Source organism: Mesoplodon bidens (assembly GCF_964165515.1).
Source record: "Mesoplodon bidens genome assembly, chromosome: 3".
NCBI lineage: Eukaryota > Metazoa > Chordata > Mammalia > Artiodactyla > Ziphiidae > Mesoplodon > Mesoplodon bidens.
The window spans coordinates 8,630,480-8,651,237 of NC_138178.1; the positions used below are offsets into that span (position 1 = coordinate 8,630,480).

General features: G+C 47.4%; 1 protein-coding gene across 5 annotated transcripts in view; it reads left to right on the forward strand.

Annotated features, from left to right (window-relative positions):
• Window positions 1-1,549: 1,549 nt before the first annotated feature.
• Window positions 1,550-20,758, forward strand: part of SEPHS1 (selenophosphate synthetase 1) — a 28,736-nt gene continuing 9,527 nt past the window's right edge. The window contains exons 1-8 of one of the 5 annotated variants that reach the window (XM_081227729.1): window positions 1,550-1,854; window positions 4,890-5,159; window positions 9,705-9,808; window positions 11,627-11,734; window positions 12,610-12,764; window positions 16,401-16,491; window positions 18,459-18,558; window positions 19,039-19,347. In XM_081227729.1, coding sequence (XP_081083855.1) covers window positions 4,967-5,159; window positions 9,705-9,808; window positions 11,627-11,734; window positions 12,610-12,764; window positions 16,401-16,491; window positions 18,459-18,558; window positions 19,039-19,262 — 975 coding nt within the window. In that variant the 5' untranslated portion in view covers window positions 1,550-1,854; window positions 4,890-4,966 and the 3' untranslated portion in view covers window positions 19,263-19,347. Of the gene's footprint in view, window positions 1,855-2,402; window positions 2,692-4,059; window positions 4,350-4,385; window positions 4,453-4,889; window positions 5,160-9,704; window positions 9,809-11,626; window positions 11,735-12,609; window positions 12,765-16,400; window positions 16,492-18,458; window positions 18,559-19,038; window positions 19,348-20,758 lie in introns of those variants that run through there. The other 4 variants (XM_081227725.1, XM_081227726.1, XM_081227727.1 and 1 more) reach the window with 4 other exon arrangements.

Here is a 20,758-nt window from a genome sequence, read left to right on the forward strand (position 1 = left end):
TATTCCTGCAACTTCAGTTCGGATACCCTCGACCCCATGCTGGACTAGTACAATTCCCTCCTCACTAGAGATGTGGCCCCATTCTCCCTTCTGGGAGAGGGCATCCTCTCAAATGTGGTACAGCCTTCTTTTACAAGCTAAACTTGTAAAATCCAAATCTGACAAACTCTGCTGATTACGGCATAAACAGCAAACTCCTCAGCATGAAACATGCATCCTCACAGAGGGCCCTACTCACCTCTGTTGTCACCTTCCCCCAATCCCCAAAATCTTTTTTTCTAGTTGTGACATTGTTTTGCTAAAAAATACACACAACACACCAAAATGCCCCAAACAACTCACAAAATCGATTTTAAAAGGGAGGAGATGAGGGGAGTTAAGATATCTGTATCCTCCTTCCCTGATTCCGAAAGTCTGGAGTGTTGCCTGGGGATTGTCTGTACCTGCGGTTCCCCAGGCGATTCAGAGGCAAATCTAGGTTTGTCAACCAGTGGGTTATGCCACTCTGACAAAAGTCCAACACATCAAAGAATCTAGGCTACTATGTTCTTTCCTAACTTCCTGTAGGGCTGCAGAGAAAAGACAGAGAGGAGCCTGCGTGAGCCTGGACTGCATCCTAGACTGCATCACGATTGCATCCTCACCTAGATCAAAACCCTGGAGAATTGCCAAGCAGAAATTTTAAGAATGAAAAGGGCATCTGCGTAGCCTACAAACCTGACAACAGAACCTACAGCACCTTTCGGTTAAAAAACACTCCTGCCCCAAAATACATTTGGAAAACGTTGAACCACTCTAGAAAACTTTGACCGGCATCCCCTCCTTCACTTCTCGGTTTTAAGGGGAGCCCTAAAAGACGTCATAGGAAATCATTTTGCTTTATTTTATTCAGCAGTGCCTTAGAAAGTTGAAAACCTGAAAAAAGTAATCTCAGAAGCTGAATCGCTCCTATGGGTGTCCATTCAAACACAAACAGTATTAGACTGCCATGTTTACTTGAACCCGTGGAGAGAAAACAATGTAACTAAGGAACCTTAAGGTTTGACTTCCTACCAAGCACATGAAACGTTCAAGAAACTTTGCAGGACGTGTGCACGTTCACTACGGCTCATATGAACTCCCGAGCCAGGCTGAACAATAGAAGGGAGACTCGTTATTAACGAAACGCGCCGTCTGTGTTTCGAAGTCCTTCATCGCAGCAGAAGAGGCCTTTCCTCTGCTCCGATTCGATTTTCAAATTGTTTCCACGCTTATTGTCTGCCGGTAGGAACAACGGCAGCGCTCGGGGGAGCAGGTACAGGGTCCCGCAGAATGCAGCGCGGTTGAGCCCGGCCAGGTTTTGGGACATTCCCGGCCCTTCCAGCGGATCAAGGAAAAGGAGGTGGCCCGGGCGCCAAAGGCTGCTGCCAATGCAACTCGCAACTTTTGAAATCAATCCTTTTTGCATCATGCAACGGATGCCACCTCTCCTCGGGCTTGCAACCCCCCACCCCTCCCCCGAGACCAATCATTGCCGCGCTCGGGCCTGCACATCGCCCCCGCCCCCTTGCCGGGCCGCACGCAGCTACCGAGCCGCTCTGGCCGCGGCCCGCCGCCTCTTAAAGGGAGGGAGCCGGCCCTTAAAGGCCCCTCGCGCGCGGCGCACGGCGGCCCCGTTCCCGGCAGGGGCCCGCCGAGCCAGGCCGAGCCCACGCGGCGCCCAGGCGCGGCCCGGGGCCCTCCCGCCCTCCGCGCTGCCGCCGGGAGCGGCCTTTTTATTCAGGCGACGCTTAAGGGAGCCCGGCGGCGCCCGGTGCATTGTGGGAGCGGCGGAGTCCCGTTCGCGGGAGGAGGCGGAGGGCGCAAAGCGAACCGGTAAGCGCCTAGCTCGGGGAGGGGGGGCGAGACACCAGGCTTAAAGGGGAATATTCGTCCGCAGGCCCAGGGCGGCCGTGCGGATCCCCTCGCGGGCCGCCTGGGCGCGCCGGGAGCCGTGCACGGTCGGCGCTCTGCAGCGCAGCCTGGAGAGGGGCCGAGCCAGGGCTTGGTGGGGCCGCTTTAAAAAAGAAGCACCGCCCGCGCCGCCGCCGCCGCCGCCGCCGCGCGGGGCCGAGGAAGGAGGGAGGGAGAAGAGGGCGGGGGAGGAGTGGAGGGGGAGGGCGGCGACGCAGGGGTTAATTTTTTCGCCCGCCGACATTTTTGTGCGGCGGCGGCGGCGGCCCGCGCGCGCGGCGGGAGAGCCCAGCCCGGTGCCCGGGGCGCGGCGCGCGGCGCCTCCGGGCCCTCCCCGCCCCCCCGTCCGCGCGCGCCCTCCCTCCGGCCCCGCGGGCGCAGCCTGACCCCGGGCGTCCCGGCCCGGCCAGCCCGCGAGCCAGGGGACCCGCCGCGGCCGTTGGGCCGTGCGCGCCTCACGCCCGCCCCGCGGCCTGGGCCGCGCTGTTCCCGCCGCTGCCGCCGGGACAGAGAGCGGGCGGGCGGGCATGGCCCCGCTGGCCGCTCCGCTCCGCCTCCACCGGGCCGCACCGCACAAAGAGCCTGGGCCCGGGTGGCCTTTAAAGGCGGCAGCCGGGGATTTAAGGTGTCCCCGAGCGCTGCCCTGCGCGCACCGGCCGCCGCCCCGACGTGTGCTTCCCGGGGGGTGCGCCGCCCCTGCGCCCACGTCGCCGCGTGCCCTCCGTTGTTTATTTCCTAGGCTTGGGGACCTGGGGGGAGGTAGGTACCGGGCCGGGGCTGCCCCCTCTCCCGCCCCCACTTACCGTGCTCCTTCAGCTCTGCGGCCAGCTTGGCGCCCTCGTTTGAAAAAATGAAAACGTAGCCGAGAAAGAAAGGGTTAACCGTTGTTTTTAAATATTCATGTCATTGTTTAAAGGTGTAAACAGGCGGCTTCGGGGTTGGAGTCGTCTGCGTGTTATGCCAGCCCCCCACCATTATTACGCCTTTCCTCACGTCCCCCTCCCCCCCACCCCCACTTTCTCATCCCGTCCAAAAAATGTAAGAATTTATTTTTTTTAGGATTCGGATGCGGTGTGTGATTTACGTCCCTCGTTCCATTTGGAATTCTAAAACTCCTGAGTGCCTTTTGGGCTTAAGGTGTTTTAAACGTTTTGCCCTTAAAAACCTAGGAAGATTTAAAAGGAAGTTAGCCCCCTGAATACCAAGTGCCCCTCCCCGCCTTTTTTTTTTTTTTTTGGATAGGGATTGGAGGTAGGAAAATAACTGGATGCCTCGTGAGTTGGGTTTTTTTTTTTTTTCTCCTGGTAGGAGTGAGGCGGTGTTAAGTGCGAGGCATTTGATGAGGAAAGGACTGTTGTTTTTGTTCCAAACCCTTCCAAGTCAAACTGCTATTGGACTTTTCCTAACTCTAAAATGGCTTCAAAATTCCCAGCTCCATAACTTAGCTCTCCTGGCGCCCTCCTTTCGGACAGGTGGTTTTCTTGGAATGTCGGAAGGTTTACTCCTTTACGGTTGTAGGTTTCAAACGGAAATCATTGCTCACCCCAAACATGGTTTTGTAAAGACAGTTTGGATTACTGCCCAAACTCAGGCTCTAGGAGATTTATATTAAATGAGTGATGGGCTTCGCACGGGATCGAAAACTCTATAAATGGGAATTACGTTAATGATAAATTTTATAGGGGAAACTGACCCTAAAACTTGGGGTGTCTGTAATTCTATGCCCAGTAGAGTATCAGTCTGGAAGTTTTGTAAACCCCGGGAGCACGTGGAAGGTTTTTGTTTAGCCCCAAAGGATTCAAGCTTAGAAAATTTTGTTCCAGAAACTTCTAGAGATACGAAGTACCATAAATGCTAGTGATTTAGTACAGTTTATTTTATCACTTCAGGTCTGCAGTGAAACAGTAATGAGCAGTAGCATATTTTATCAATGATGTGTGTGTGTACTAGTTAGTTGGGCGGGATGTTTGCTTTCTAGGAAATAGCACTGAATTAAAACATCAGAAAACTTTCCACTGCTCTCTTGTAGAAAATGAGCTTTGCTGTGTTAAACAGCCATTCCAGTTTTCAAGTTGTGTTCTTTAGAGAGGCTTCCTGTTAGTTTTGGATCATGTCGTGTACTTCTGGCTCAGAATGAAAACCTGTTTTTCTAAAACTGAACTTAGCATCGTAAAGAGTTTCATCAAATGCATATCCACCAATGTCATTTTCACCAAAAGTATCTGTTAGGCCTATTATTTTTCTTTGTGAGATAGCAAAAGATGGCAAAAGGTCTTCCTGAAAAGTCACTTTAGCCAGGGCATTTAATTTCTAAACCATAGTACTTCCTGGTTGATAGGTGAAGTGACTAGTTTTCCTGTAATGCTGCCGGCTAGAAGAACGTTTGGGACTTTTTACTCAAGATGGCACTGTGTCCTGTAAGTCAGCTGGCCCATAGTTCCGTCTTCCTTGCAGCCCCTCAGAGCCACCATTATAACAACACAGACATCAGATCTCCTTCCACAGAATATGTCTCTAATGGTACAGTCACCTTTTTTTTTTTTTTTTTTTTTTTTTTGCGGTACGCGGGCCTCTCACTGTTGTGGCCTCTCCCGTTGCGGAGCACAGGCTCCGGACGCGCAGGCCCAGCGGCCATGGCTCACGCGTCCAGCCACTCCGCGGCATGTGGGATCTTCCCGGACCGGGGCACGAACCCGTGTCCCCTGCATCAGCAGGCGGACTCTCAACCACTGTGCCACCAGGGAAGCCCACAGTCACCTTTTAAAATGACTTCTTCTAGCTTATGCATCACTGTGACAAACTATTGTGGTCCCAGATGGCTGCTTCCCTGTGGTCTTGGTGATTGCAGCCCTTTTCATGTTTACTTTTCACTGTCCTGTATTCACTCACTAGATTCTTGGCGGGTACTGGTAAGAAGAACTCTTTTAATGGTGTCTTTGTGTTTCGGTGCTACCCAGGTGGATCTGTAAAGAAACCAGCCGCATAGAAGAGGGAGGGGAGGAACCCAGCGGTGAGGTGTGTGCGCCCGAGAACCATGTCTGCGCGGGAGTCCTTTAACCCGGAAAGTTATGAATTGGACAAGAGCTTCCGGTTAACCAGATTCACTGAACTGAAGGGCACCGGCTGCAAAGTGCCCCAAGATGTCCTGCAGAAATTGCTGGAATCCTTACAGGAGAACCACTTCCAAGAAGATGAGCAGTTTCTTGGAGCAGTTATGCCAAGGCTTGGTATGTGAACCGCTGTTTCTTTCATATTTCCCTGAGTAGAGCATCTTGGCTGCAATGTAGTCAGTGAGTTAAAAACTAGATTTCTCCTCTCATGTTGCCTTTTTCTTTTTTTTTAAGTTTCTGCAAGAAGGATTCAAAGAGCAAAGCAATGGTAACTGTTACCTTATTGTAACTTATTTGGAGGACTTACTTGAAAAACATGAAGAAATGTGCTCTAACCATTTTTAAACTGTTACTATGCGATTGAGACAATTGTATTACAGTAAAAGCATTTTTTATTAAATCAGAGTAGGAAAGGTGTCGTGCAGGACACCTTTAGAGAGCAGTGCCTGGGTTGGGAGGAACTCGGGGTTCCTGTGCAGCAGGCATTGTTTGAAAAGCTCCCATGGGGAGGAGGGAGACGCAGCAGGTGAGAACCCTGGACGGGGTCTGGACCCCAGGACGGCATCTGGACTTGAGAGCCGCGTTTCCTTGACCCAGTTCCTGCTGTCATTAGTGGTTTGCCTTTTCTCAAACAACAGAGCTCAGAAAGAAATTCTAGGCTACTGGGATGCTGTTTGTTAGCTTCTCTTGTGTGCTTTGTTAAGTACATGATGCAAGACTGTGATCACTTTGCCTTTTGAGTGTTTGACATGTATTCTAGGAGTTTGTGGGTGTTTTGTAGTTACGGTGTATGAGTTGATCAGTTTTCTTACATAAGGTTTTAATTGCATTTCTTTTATGGTCACGTTCTGTCTTACAACATTGGTTTTGAACCTAGGGTACTCCTTTCTTTCCTGATGTATAAAGCAGATAAACGCACAGTTGCTTTGGGTAGGAAAGGAAAATTCACACCCTGCACTCTCGGGGCCTGTAGGGCTTGCAGGAGCTCAGTTAGAAAATCGTCCTTATCTAGCTGATGTCTCAGCGTGGAGAAATACCACATGAATGGGGTGGAGTGGATGTCAGCTTGCTTGTCAAGAAATGAGAACATACTGAGAAAGCTCTTAGATAACTTTGTCGGGAAGGATAAGCTACCGAATGGGCAAAGACAAATGCAGTCAAAACCTCATGGATAAAGTAATCATTCCCCTCTGTAACCGCCCCCGTTGACTTATTGAGCACTCCATGGAGCTCAGGAAGGCCGGGTAACCTGTTCCCTGTCACTTGGTGGGGGTCAGGAACTGGCATCCACATCTTCCAATTCCTCCGCCCACCATGCTGCTTGTCATCTGGTTTTTAAGTCCAGACGTGTTCATGGGGAGAGGAGCTGCGTCAGCTGTAACTCAGCAGTGGCAAAAGGGGACAGATGTCGACAGCAAGGGTACAGGCAGGAGAAAGAGAAAGAAATGTTACTCTGTGTAAGTTCGTAACCCTCCTGAACCTTAGTTTTCCCATCTGTAAAATGGGGTAATAATACTGTTTGCAACTGTTGTGAGTACCAGAACTTATCTGTGTATGTATGTATATGTACCATGTGCATCTGTACCCATGTACATAATACTTGTGTATGTATGTATATATGTATGTTTATATAATGTATACACACAAGTCTGTTGACCTGTTTTTTAAAATTTTTTTCTAAAAGAGTATCATATTTCCTGGATTCTAAGGATGAACCGTAACAGTTGTTAAATATACACTTTTATTAAATATATTCTAACTAAAGAAATGTTAAGATAAATGTGTCTTAGTACTTGGTACCTCTGTTGCCTGATGCTTAAGAGCTGCCATGTGTTGATGGCTGCTGGCAGTGGGGGTAGAGTGATGATTTGGGTTTTTTTTAATGTATTTTTGATGGGTAGTTTCAGTCTTGCTGAAACCTAGAATTCCCCGTCACCGCCCACTGATGATTACATACACCTTGCTCGATCTGGTATTTGAGGCTCCCTCTACTCTAGCATTTACCTGCCCTCTGCCTGTACTGTCCCTCTCTCTCTCAACTTGATACCCTCGTTTGCAAGGCCCATGGCCTGTCCCATTCTCACCCTCTCTCTCTTCCTTTCTTGAAATTTGGTAGGTGATTTGTAGACCAGTCACTACAGACCAGTGCCGTCCCAAACAAAGATGAGGTGAGCCACCTGTGTCATTTAAAATTTTCTAGTACAGATAGTTCCATTAAAAAAAAAAAGAATCAGGGGAATTGAATTCTAATATATTTTATTTAACCCAGTATATAAAAACTATAATTTCAATACATAATTAATATAAAACATTGCTAACAAGACGTTGGTTTTTCTCGGTACTAAGTGTTTAAAATCGAGTGTGTGCACGTGCAGCGCATGTCACTTTGGAATTGCCCCATCTCACATGCTCGGTAACCGCATGTGGCTGGTGGTTCCCACATGGACAGCCCTTGACCCTCCTTCTAACACGGAGTGGTGTCCTGGTGGAGAGAGAGAGGACTTGTAGGTGATGGAAGCTTCTTGTCAGCCCCAGGAGCGTGCTGGGGAGTCATGGTTCACACGCTGTGATGCTGGGTGTCAAGAGAAATTAACTGCTTTACAAATCAAAAAGATTGAATTCCAGTTTAAGATTCCCACATTACAAAACATTTAAAGCTAACTTTCAGCAACTCTTTTTAGTGTCTCTTTCAGTAGTCCTATAGTTTATATGAAAATCTAAAAGAAAACAGTATTTCTTCCCTCTTTTCCAAAGTGAATGGTAATAGACTTGGAACACCCAATTGTTGGAATGATCAGTTTGGGGGAGCAGTCAATGTGAGTTTAATTGTGGTTCTTGCCCTGTTTCCTCTTGAGTGCTGTAGAACATCGCTAGAGGGCATTTCTGCATACATGCATCGCTGAGCTGAATTATCACATAGTTTCTGATCACTGGTAATGAGCGTTCCATTGTCACAAATTTGTGAGACTTGCCATTCTGAAGCAAAGTCCTCCATTCCCTAACTGGATCTTCCACCAAGAGTTTCTGCTTTGCCATCTGGCGTAGTAATAAAAAATCAGCCTGCCTTCACAGAGTGATCTTTCACTAAACTCAATTTTATTTTAGTGTTAGTAATAACGGATCAGGACTTGACACGGTGCTGGGGTAGTTGTGAAAGAAAGCCACACGTAGTCCTCTCTGTGTGACTCGGGTGTGATTTATTCTTATTGCGTTTGAAATTCTGAATCGAGAAGGTAACATCTACCTGCTTCCTTTCGCGCTTCATGGGATTTGTCCTTTGCTTTTGGCCATTGGGCTGCAAGGTTGAAATACTTCCTAAGGGCCAGAGGGCATCCTCTTGAGAGAGGTGAGTGTAGGAAAGCACTCCATTAGGCTTACCTGGTGAGAGGCCAGTCTGAATTTGAAGTGTTTGCATTACAGGTGATTTTTTTTTTTTAATGTAGCCTGCAGTAGCTAGTCTTGACTGTTTCTAAACTGATTTCAGGAAAAGGGAACTGTTTCTAATTAGCCCATCAGTTGTCTGTGTTATCTTTCTAAATGTTTAGAAACAATTTTTAATAAGTTGAAATATATCCCATAGGCTTGTTAAGCAAATTTTTCTTTCCCTGCTCATTAAGTTAGTAGAGGTGACATAAGTTTCTCATGAGTGGAATGCATGGAATTTTAAGGTTTCTTGGGAGCCACAGTGTTTATGTACATGCTTGACTGGAGTCAATGAATACTTGTTCTAGCATTTGTCCTTTTCTTTCTTTCTTCTTTCCTTCCTTCCTTCCTCTTTCTCTTTCTTTCTCCCTTCCTTCCTTCCTTTCTTATTTTTGTCATTTTTGACTAAAACGTAGTATAATAGCATTTTTAAAATTTATTTATTTATTTATTTATTTATGGCTGCGTTGGGTCTTTGTTGCTGGGCACAGGCTTCCTCTAGTTGCGGCGAGCGGGGGCTCCTCCTTGTTGCGGTGCGTGGGCTTCTCACTGCGGCGGCTTCTCTTGTTGCGGAGCACAGGCTCTAGGCGCGCAGGCTTCAGTAGTTGTGGCATGTGGGCTCTATAGTTGTGGCTCACGGGCTCTAGAGCGCAGGCTCAGTAGTTGTGGCGCACAGACTTAGTTGTTCTGCGGCATGTGGGATCTTCCCGGGCCAGGGCTCGAACCCGTGTCCCTTGCATTGGTAGGCGGATTCTTAACCACTGCGCCACCAGGGAAGCCCTATAATAGCATTTTGTATGTGTAACATATTTTACAGATTTTCTGTTGGAAAAACAGCATCATGCCCAAAGATATACTCCTAAGTAACTATGGAGAAGACAACCCAAGTTCCATTCGTGCTGTTCTCATCTTTACAGAGATTCTGTATGGTGCCAGTCACATGATACAGTAACACAAAGGAAAATTTCTGTTCAAGGCATCATTAAAGTCTAAAAATTGTACCGTGTTGAAGTTGAGTCTTCATGACTAACAAATTGTGTTCTCATTTTCTATCTTAAGCTAGTTTTGTTTCACGTTTATTTCAGTTACGCTTCTTGATAGGAAACACGTTGCTCTGTTGGCTGCGAGCAGTGTTCATAAGTGTCTTATGCAAAACCCTCCTGTTCAGAACACTGCAGATACAAAATGACATGGCTCTTCCTGTTGACTTTTGGATGATGATGACCCCCATCTTTGCAGGCATCGGGATGGATACCTGTGTCATTCCTTTGAGGCACGGCGGTCTTTCCTTGGTCCAAACCACAGATTACATTTATCCCATCGTCGATGACCCTTACATGATGGTAAGTGTACCCGACGTGTTTTTACATCTGGAACCGCTTACTCGTTTGGTTTTGGGTGGTGGCTGGGGTTTTGTTATTCTTGTGTGGGTTTTTTTGTTTTCGTTCTACACAGATTGCTCTCATCCTACCCCTGCCCTGACTCCCGTGGTTGTGGATCTGATCTGGTCGATCCCTTGCTCACACTTGGCACTGTGCATGAGGCAGGCAGTTAAGGTGGACGGGGGGCGTCCCCTGCTGCTTTCGTACGTGCTTATGTGTCTGTGGCAGAACACCTGTGGCCTGTTAAGCGTGTCTGTTGACTGATGTGTTTGTAGTTTTCTTCTTTATTTCCTTGTACTTTTGTTTCTTTGACATTTGCAAATGCCACACTCCTGTGTTTCACCGTCCTCTGTAATAGGATTGATCCTAGATGTCTCTGTCCAGAAAGAAAGAGCTTAGCATCTCATCACCATTAAACCTGACCGTTTATCCTGACTCTGGTCATTCCCCTCCCTGTGTCTTATTCCACTGTGTAGCGTGTGCATCTGCCTACTGATCACGCTCTGCTCGGACACCCCCTCCTGCTCATGGCAGGGTTGCTGCCAGCAGCCCCGCCTTCTTCCCAGCTGGACCCTCCACACCCTGGCAGCTGGGAGGAGCCGATGAAGAGACTGGCAGCATCCTATCATTAGAAAGTGCCGGAGGCCCTTCCTTGTGCCAGGGGCACTGGGATCGAGCCCCGCACGTAGGGGCTGAGGCCAGGAGGCCTGAAGGTGGGGAGGGAGCGCTCCTCTCTTCGGGTACCCGCGACAAGCACGCACGCTCCCAGAAACCTGTCTCTCGCCCCTCCTCTGGCGCAGCGGTCCTGAGAGCCTGCGCACGCCGCTCCCCCGGTGTCCCACCTGTCCGGGGGCCCAGGGGGCTAGGACCGGAGTTCATCCTCTGCCAGCATCTCGTAGAAGGACCCGAGCGCCCACGCAGAAGGCGCAGCAGATCGCTGCAGCCCGAGCCTGGGGTTGGCGCCTCCCGCGCTGCGCTGTTACCTCGAGTGAGTCACAGGAGGGGATCAGGCTCCCTGCCGACCTGCCAGGAGGTCGTGAGACAACGTAAACGGGCAATGAAAGTGACAGTAACTTGTGGTTTGATTACCCTTATGTCAGAAAGAAAAATGGGTCGTTTTCTCCTTTACTGTCTGGAGAAAGGCAACTTTAAAAAATTTTTTAAATGTCTGTTGGCGGTAGAAAATCTTTATTACCACATTTCTGTTGAGTACTGTTTCAGAGTTCCTCAATAAAACCTTATAGTTTACTGGGAAATGCTTCCCTTTGTCTTTAGAAAACAATCTGATTTCAGGCCTAGGTGTCGTTTATTTCCTCTGTCTTTTTGTTTCTCAACCAAGATGATTTTCCTGTTTATCTCGTACAAGAAGCTCCCCAAACTTCTCCGTCTAGGTATATAAAACCCATCTTCTCTATAACCCATAGAGGTGACATTTTTAAGGATCTGCTTGGGAGAAGCGGCGGCTGCACGTCTTCTTTAGCACAGTTGTTTCCCAGCACTTTCACTCCGGCTCCTCTGAGACCAAGCACTCCAAGCTTTTCCCCGACATCTCCCACTCCGTTCCGCACCCAAATAAATTGCAGACTTCTCCCTAAAGTTTAGAACGGGAAAGAACCTGGGGACGATGGGTGCTGCACGAGAAAGGAGAGGTGGTAACGGGAATGCCCAAGAGTGGTTCTGTGATGGAGGAGAGGCGGAGAGTCCGTGAAGCACGGAGCCGAGGACCACGTCCCGGCAAGTCCCCCTGTGGCGCCTGCTCACGTCTCCCCTCTCTTCCAGGGCAGGATAGCCTGTGCCAACGTCCTCAGCGACCTCTACGCCATGGGGGTCACAGAATGCGACAACATGCTGATGCTCCTTGGAATCAGCAATAAGATGACCGACAGGGTAAGCAGCAGCCGGCCCGGCCGCATCCTCGGCCCCGGCTGTGGTCCTATCACTTGTCTGGTTGGCCCTCCTTCCCCGCCGTGAAGTCAGGCTGTCCATGTCCCACCCGCCCTCTGCTTTTTGGCAGTTAGCAGCGAAGTAGAATAGGCTGGGCTCTTCGTGTCTCCATCCCCACCCGCTGCTTCCGCTTCTCTCTCCTGGGCGAACTGAAGCCAGCACGTTTGCGCGCGTGTGTTGTGGTGACGTTTAGGCCGCAGTAACAGCACCTCCGGGCCAGGCACCCGCCTCTTCGGCCGCGATTGGCTGGTGACGTGGACGGCGGTGGGGCTGGGGTGCCCTGTGCTCCCTGTGCTCACCCGCTGGCATCTGTGGCCTCGCTGCCTGACCCCCTCCTTGGCCCAGAGGTGAACTCCTGTTTAGATTATTTTTGACAGGTAATTGGTTTCGTCCCCGCCAGAAGTTTGCCCTGCGCGTAGGACTGAGCATTCAGCAGGCCCTTCTCTGCCCTCACCGCGTGCTCTCGGGCCACTGCTTGCACACAGACACCTGGAGCGGGCGCGTGGGCACGCGTTAGCTGGTCACGGGATGGTTAAGGACCGTTCAGAGAGCTGGCTCAGGTACAGGGCAGCCCTGTGTACCCAGCTGTTCCGGTGTTTACTCCTCTGTGGTCTGGGCTACATTCGCGTTGTGACCTAGAGCCTCTTCCAACTTCTGATAAAAGGGCTCCCATGTGAACTGTTCCCTGCCCCTTCTGTAAACCCTCAGGGCTTCCTGTAAGGGTTTTATGATCTTTTTATAACTACAGGGGTAGACTCTCTTTTCTGGGTTTTGAACTGAATGATGTGACTTTTAATTTGTGTCCTTTTAAACCGTAGGAAAGGGATAAAGTGATGCCCCTAATTATACAGGGTTTTAAAGATGCAGCAGAGGAGGCCGGAACATCTGTAACCGGCGGCCAAACAGTGCTAAATCCCTGGATTGTTTTAGGAGGTGTGGCTACAACTGTCTGCCAGCCCAACGAATTTATCATGTAAGTTGATTTTGGTTTCATGTTCCCTGGCCAGGTTCTGTCTCTCTCTCTCTTTCTTTTTTAAAAAATATATTTATTGAGATACTAATTCACATACCATACAGTTCACTTACTTAAAGTGTTTATAAATTCAGTGGTCTTTGGTATAGTCACAGGGTTTTGCAACCCTCACTAGAGTCGACTTCACGACACTTTTATTGCCCCAGCGAGAAACTCCATCCACCCCCTCGGCTGTCACACCCCACCGCCAGCCCCCATCTCCATCTCCCATCTCCATCTCCCATCTCCATCTCCCATCTCCATCTCCCATCTCCATCCCGGCTTCTTTCACTTCACAGAATATTTGCATAATCTTTTTAAGGTACATCCATTTTGCAGGTTTTAGATTTTTTTTACTGAAGTATAATTCATATAACAAAATTTCACATAACATGAAATTTAGCATTTTAAAGTACGCAATTCATTGGTTTTTAGTATTCACGAAGTTGTGCAACCATCACCACTATCCAATTCCAGAACATTTCCGTCTCCCCAAGAAAGAAACCTTGTGTCCACAGCAGCCACTCCCAACTCCCTCCTCTCCCATCCCCTGGAAGCCACAGATCTACTGTCTGTCTCATGGATTTGCCTGTTTTAGACATTTCATATAAATGGAATCATGCAACATGTTTTATGTCTGGCTTCTTTCACTTAGCGTGTTTTTAGGGTTCATCCATGTTGCATGTGTGTCACTACTTCATTCCTTTTTATGGGTGAATAACATTCCATTGTATGGACAGACCACAGTTTATTCATCCAGTCATAGGTCATGGACCTTTGAGTTATTTCCACCTGTGGTGAGTGATGCTGGTGTAAACATCGTGTGCAAGTTTTTTTGTGTGGATATACATTCCAATGCCCTGGGGTAGATACCCAAGAATTACTGTGTCATGTGGTAACTATTTAACCTGAGGAACAAACTAAGGCAGCTGCACCATTTTACCTCCCCACAGCCATGGATGGGACCCTGATGTCTCCACATCCTCACCAGGACTTGTTTTACTGTCTTTTTGGTAATAGCTGTCTTAGTGGGTATGAGGTGATATCTCACTGGGTTTTGATTTGCATTTCCCTGGTGGCCAATGCTATGAGCATCTTTTCTTGTGCCCTCTGGCCATTTCCAGATCCTTGGAGAAGTTTCTCTCTTAACAGAAGTTGGCCCTTTTCGTGCTTGATGTCTTATTAAGAAAAGCCACCTTGTCCTATTCTCAGAGGAAGCAAAAGCTCCACTTGTTTTATCTGATTTTGTGAGCAGGCACTGTGTGCAGAATTCCAGGGGTGTGAACGGCCCTGCGGTGCAGAATCCCTCACCTGCCCTCAGTCATCAGGGTCCCTTCTTGAGGCAGACACTTTTACCAGTCTTGGATATTTTTAACCAAGTAACTCTTGACATTCAGATTATCTTCAGTTATGTTGACATGACACATAGTACTCCAATGCATAGATCATCTTGCATGTGTGACTCTTGGTAAGAAATTTTTCAGAATGGAATTGCTGGGTCCATTGCCTGTGCACCATAATTCTGATCGATGTCTTCAGTTTGCCCTCCATAGAGGCTCCACCAGCAATGGGTGAGAGTGCTGGCTTGCCCCATCCTAACTAGCACAGCCTGGTGACAGCCTCCTTGGTCTTTGCCTTACTCCTGAGAGTAAGGGTGAGTGTCATTTTCATGTATTCATGTCTTTGGTCCATTTTTTGACTGATGGGTACGTCCGTGTTAAGGGTCTTGCCTTTTACCTACATCCAGGTTTTATTTTCCTATGTTTTATGTTGGTAGTTCTCAAACTTTCCACTTAGATGGGACAAGAGAACTTGCACCTGTCTCACCCATTCCAGCTTTCCCACAGAAAAGGAACCCAGCTGTAGTCAAAAAATGAGAGAGGAAAAAAATAATAAAACAGGCTTCAATGAATTTCTTGTCAACAACATGTATGCTTACTTTGTAAAATAAGAATGCACCTACGCAGGTGATTCTATTTTGTAAAAGACTGCCCACAAACTTAAAAATAACCCAGCAATTTTATCATACTTCACTTGCTGATACAAATTTGTAGGTTGCACATAACCACTGACGCACAAGAGCACACATCAGCTCTCAAGTACAGCTGAGTCAGAATTGAAAGGCATTTATGTCTTAAGGTCCCGTTTTTGGAAAATGAGTTTCTGGTATATCCTCCCAGAATTAATATTTTTCAAAGCTAACAATGGATATAGATATTACAGGATGAGTCGAGGAGCTAGTTGTTGATTTTTTTTTTTTTTTTTTTTTTTTTTTTTTTTTTGCGGTACGCGGGCCTCTCACTGTTGTGGCCTCTCCCGTTGCGGAGCACAGGCTCCGGATGCGCAGGCTCAGCGGCCATGGCTCACGGGCCCAGCCGCTCCGCGGCATATGGGATCCTCCCAGACCGGGGCACGAACCCGTATCCCCTGCATCGGCAGGCGGACTCTCAACCACTGCGCCACCAGGGAGGCCCTAGTTGTTGATTTTTAAGTCTGTGCCCCTGGCTTTTTAATTGACCTGTATGAGTATTTGAGTTGTTCGCTGTCAGGGGACGGGATGGCTGTGTGGACAGCTCCTTGAACTTGGACAAGAAAGACATGAGTGCTAGACCCATGCCCTGGTCGTGAGGATACAAGTGAGATGGGAGTTTTGTCTGAGGGGGGACAGTCTTTCTGCTTTTAGGGCTGCCTTTTTTTCAGCATTTGCCTTCTGTCTTTAAGACAGGGACCAACCAGGGACCCTGTGTACCAAGTAGGAAGCTTTTTGGTCATAACTCTGAGTTTGAAACATTGATGCTGAAATCACCAAAACATTAGACCCACAGATTCTAGCCAAATCCCACATCCTGAGAAATCCCACCTGCATCTCTATCATATAAGTGATTGTAAAAAAAAAGAGAGAGAGGGAAGGAAAGAGAGAGAGGTGAGAGAGAAAGGAAGGAAGGAAAGGGAGGGAGGAAGGAAGGAAGGAAAGAAAGAAAAAGAACAACAGTTTTTGTTCCAGAAGCCTTGTTGCCTCAGAACCCTGGTGAGTCTGTGTTGAAAAGTACACAAGAGGGCTTCCCTGGTGGCGCAGTGGTTGAGAGTCCGCCTGCCGATGCAGGGGACACGGGTTTGTGCCCCGGTCCGGGAAGATCCCACATGCCGCGGAGCGGCTGGGCCTGTGAGCCATGGCCGCTGAGCCTGCGCATCTGGAGCCTGTGCTCCGCAACAGGAGAGGCCACAAGAGTGAGAGGCCCGCGTACCGCAAAAAAAAAAAAAAAGAAAAAAAAGTACACAAGAGCATGGATGAATCAGGGCCTGATGAGGCCTTTGAAGACTAAGCGATTTGCTTTTTTGGGAAACTGATAAGTCACTGGCCTAAGTGTTGTCGAAGTCCGTGGCCTCCTCACTTTTCATTTAATGTTTTGTTCGTCAGTCATCCTAGTAGTAAACGACAAAGCTCTAATACATGGCATTAGTTGGCTTAAATATAAGTGAGTGTTTGCAAACACACATGTGGTTTTACCAGCCTTTTCTTTCTCCTGTCTCACCGACAATGATGAACTTATCTCCTCGGTTGACTTGACAAGGACCTGCCTGTGCTCTCTTCTTCAGGCCAGATAACGCAGTGCCAGGCGATGTGCTTGTGCTGACCAAGCCCTTGGGGACGCAGGTGGCTGTGGCCGTGCACCAGTGGCTGGACATTGTGAGTGACCTTCACCTTCCGGTTTCAGCAGTGTGGTTTCTAAAATAAGCTCTTCTAGTTTTAGTACCAGGGAGTGTGCTGTCCGTCTAGGCCTTCAGAAATCCCGGGAATTGTCCCTATTCTTTTATTAGATCCAGTTTTCATGTATTGAATGCTTGAAGTAGGTAATCCCCTGCTCGGGGTTCAGAGATAATCCATAACGAGAATTTGGGGGACAGTGAGTGCGGTTTATCTGTTCATTTGGTGCTGAGATGGGTGTGTCTTTCATACTTAAACATCACTAAAAAATAATACAGAGGAGGCAGTTCCCTGGCGGTCCAGTGGTTAGGACTCCTCACTTTCACTGCCAAGGGCCCAGGTTCAATCCCTGGTCGGGAACTAAGATCCCGCAAGCCGCGCGACAGGGCCAAAATAATAATAATACAGAGGAGAATGTGTGCAAGGTTTGATATTTGAGGTATAAATAAGGCCAGGCTTATTGACAGTTTAAATTATTTTAGTCATGAGTTTTTTGGTCATTTCTGGTTGCTTGTTTTGTCTTTTTAAGCTAATTAGTAACTCAGAACATTTTGATAAATAATTATGTCGTGGAGAAAGCATCTAGAATATGAAGATATTTATCCTGAGTCACTTTTCAAGTGAGCTATGATCAGCTGTTCTTCATTTAAGGCTTTTCATTGCCATAACAACTCAAAAATTAATATGATTGTGGTCTGTTCTCACATATCTCAATGCTTTTAATTTCTACAACTGTCATCTGAAACCATCAGTCCTGAGAAGCAATTGAAAAAGAACAATTTTATGTTATTCATCAACCAGGTATATCTTAGCTTGACAAACAGAGCAGAGAAAATCTTTTAAGGAGGCCGCATTCTTTAGTTATTTTTCCCTTCTCATCCAGTGAGGATGGGGAGATTTCCCATCAGCTGTGATCACCTGTGAGTCAGACCACAGGGCTTTTATAGGGCAGTGATCCAGAGGTGCTTTCCAATACGACTGCCCAGGTGAGGCAGAGAGGAGTCCAGGAGGAGGGGCTCTGGGATCCTTCTGTTTGTCCCACCCCCAACTTGACACTGCCTTTGCTTTTTTTTAACAAGTTTCTTAAAGATGCTCAGAATTGAAAAAAGCAAGTTTCAAAGACAAAGTAACAGCACAATACCCTTTCATAAAGGTTGGAAGCAACCCAAGCGTATTATTGTTTGGGCATCTATACGTACAAGGATACTATTTTTTGAAACGCAGGGAAATGACAAGTATAAAATTCAGAATCATTGTTACCTCTGAGGGAGAGATGGGGGCAGGGGGATAAGGGAGGGACGCAGAGATAGACTTAAGTTACTTGTTGGGCAGTAGATGTTGGGTTAATACCAAGAAAGGAACAAACGCACAAATGCTGGCTATTAAAATGGACCGTGATGACTGTGTGTCATGAACTCAGCATCGTGACGCCAGGTCCTTTGAAAGTCAGACTGAGGAAGAAGGGGGAAGACGGCAGTCTTTGAGAGGATGTGCTTTGTGGTCACCCATGCTGTCCTCATAGCTGATACAGTTGAAGTTGTTTCCCATTCATTTGTCCCTCAAGAGGACTTGATCCCAGAATTCAGGGCAAGTCAGTAGGAGTATAAATTACATGAAAAATGAAAGCCATCCGCTTACTAGGGGAGATGGAGAAGAGAACCCAAGGACATTCAAAACTGTCTTGCTGGTTTCAAGTTTCTAGTACGCTGCAGTGTTTGACTACAGAGGTGTGGCTGAGGACAGAGAAGATGCCAGATGATATATCTAACGGCCACCTAAAGCAGTAGTCACGGGGGGAAGAGTTAGAAAGCTTAACATTGTGTGCGGAATTAGGGAAGCAGAACTCCCCAGAAGATGGCTAAGGAAAAAATACGCTCTTTCAGCGGTTAGAAACAAGACTGATCACGTTTTTTCTCTCTTTGCTCCCTCACCTGTGTTCCTGTCATTAGCCTGAGAAGTGGAATAAAATCAAGCTGGTGGTCACCCAGGAGGATGTGGAGCTGGCGTACCAGGAGGCGATGATGAACATGGCCAGGCTCAACAGGACAGGTGCGTCCAGGGCTCGCCTCGCAGGGGTTGGCCAGCTTTCTGAGCAGGGCCAGGACGGGAGACACTTTAGGCTTTGTGGGCCACAGACAGTCTCAGTTGCATTGATTTTCTTCCCCCCGCCCCCCCATGACTCTTTGAACACGTTTTTTTTTTAAAAAAACAGAAAACAAAAAACCAGAATACATTCTTAGCTGGAGGAACTGGCCATGGGCCAGGTTGGGCCAGTGACTGCAGAGCCCCCTCTGTCGGTGCCTGGAGCCCCGGTGGGACTCCAGCTATGTCGCATGTTCTTGACAGAAGCGTGGGGTAAATGTGACTGACCTTAGAGGAAGTAAACGGCTGGCCACTGGCCTGAACCGTGCGCTAGGTCAGGTGGTGAGGCCATGAGCGTTTGTCCCCAGCCACTCCTCTCTGACCTGTGCGTCTGAAGTTCTCCAGGGCACTGTGCCTGTGCCAGCATCTGTGTCCCCTCTGGCTTAGCATCGCTCACCATGGGGACAGTGCCAGGCACCGGGGAGAAGCAGAGAAGTATGGATGAAGTCATCAGTTCACTGTCTGAATCTATGACATGGAGAGCTGAGGTCACGTTTTCTCTCTGTTGCTTCCAATTCTACGTTCCTGTGATTACGGGCAGCCCTGAACTCCTCTGTACCCCAAGAAAAACAGAAGAGAACTGTATACAGCATGTTTTCAGAAATACTTGACTGACTTATTAATTTAAAGTGTTAACCTTGTCATAGTTTTAATTCCCAGATTTGTGTATATAAATGAGTAATGACACTCATGCCATGATTTTTTCTTGACATTTCATTTCTAGTTCTAGCTTCTTAATACTGATTAGAAAGTAATAATAATAATAGTGGTTACCATTGATTTGGTAGTTATTATGTACCAGGAACCTGACATATTTTCTCATTGAATTCTTCTGACAACCTTATCAAGGTAGCTACTATTATTCTCATTTCACAGGGAGGTTAAGTAACTTGCTCGAGGTCACACAGCTAATCGATGGGGACCTAGGATTTGAAGCCAGATACGCTTTTAATGCTTTGAAACTACTGCTTATAATGCCTTTAAGTGTTATATTCTATCCTTTTCTTAATGATTTAGTAAGAAATCAAGGCCATCTCCACAGTCTTTGTGCATAGTAATTGAACCAGTACTTTGTACTATGCTAAGAATCTTAAAAGTAGTGTAAAATAAAACAGGAAAGTTCAGGAAAGGGCCAGAATTCATCTTCTGGGAAGCAGCAGGGCTTGCCAAGGGACTCACCTGATGCAGTTTAAGCATCTTACAATGGATTTTTATTAGTGTTCATACCTGTATAGAAAGCACCAGGTATATTTTATAATTAAGAAGGAAGCCCTTGTTGGGTGTCTTTGAAGTCCTAACCTCTGACCAGCCAGAGGAACCCTTTCTGGAAAAGCATCTGTGTGGGTCGCTCTGTACAGAGGAATTGGAAGCAAGCCAGCATTTAGAATGTGAGCTCCAGGAGGGCAGGGAGCTCTGTTTCGTTCACTGCAGTGTCCACAGCACTTAGAAGGGTGAAGGACACACCACAGGGGTCACTAAACCTGGATGGAATGAGTGAACTCTGCTAGCCTTTCTTTTTGGTACTTCATGGACATCTTTTTAACAATCCTATGAATTGGATCCTGTTTTTCCTCCTTTGGCTGAAAAGAAATACATGTAAGAAATACACGCAGGTCTATTCTCAAACCCAAATCTGTCCAACTTTATAAAGGCCACTGTTTCTCCCACTTGTTCTATCTACATAAGCCTGTGATAGAAATTGGTACAGTTTTATTCTGGAAATATCAGTTTTCTTCCTCGTCATTAATTGCATGTTGTATTTAAGGACCTGGGTTTGGGTTGTGTGGCATCCTATTTTGGAACTTTGAAGATACTTGAAGACGAAGTTCTAGATGAAGTTCAAAAATCTTATCCTAAAAACAGTCCCTGTTTATTTAGTTACTCGGGGTTCCCTGAGCCAGCAGTCAGAAATCTCATCCCTCTCATTCTACAACTTAGCACAAATGGCTCTGAACCCAATATATGTAATACTTAAGCCATGAAGTCTTCAATTATTTAAAAAGAAGAAGAAATTTGACTGTTGAACAGGGGATCTCAAAAGATCTTCTCCGAAACTCTGATTTTAAAGTCACTTTAAAGTGTGAAAAGGGGGCTTCCCTGGTGTTGC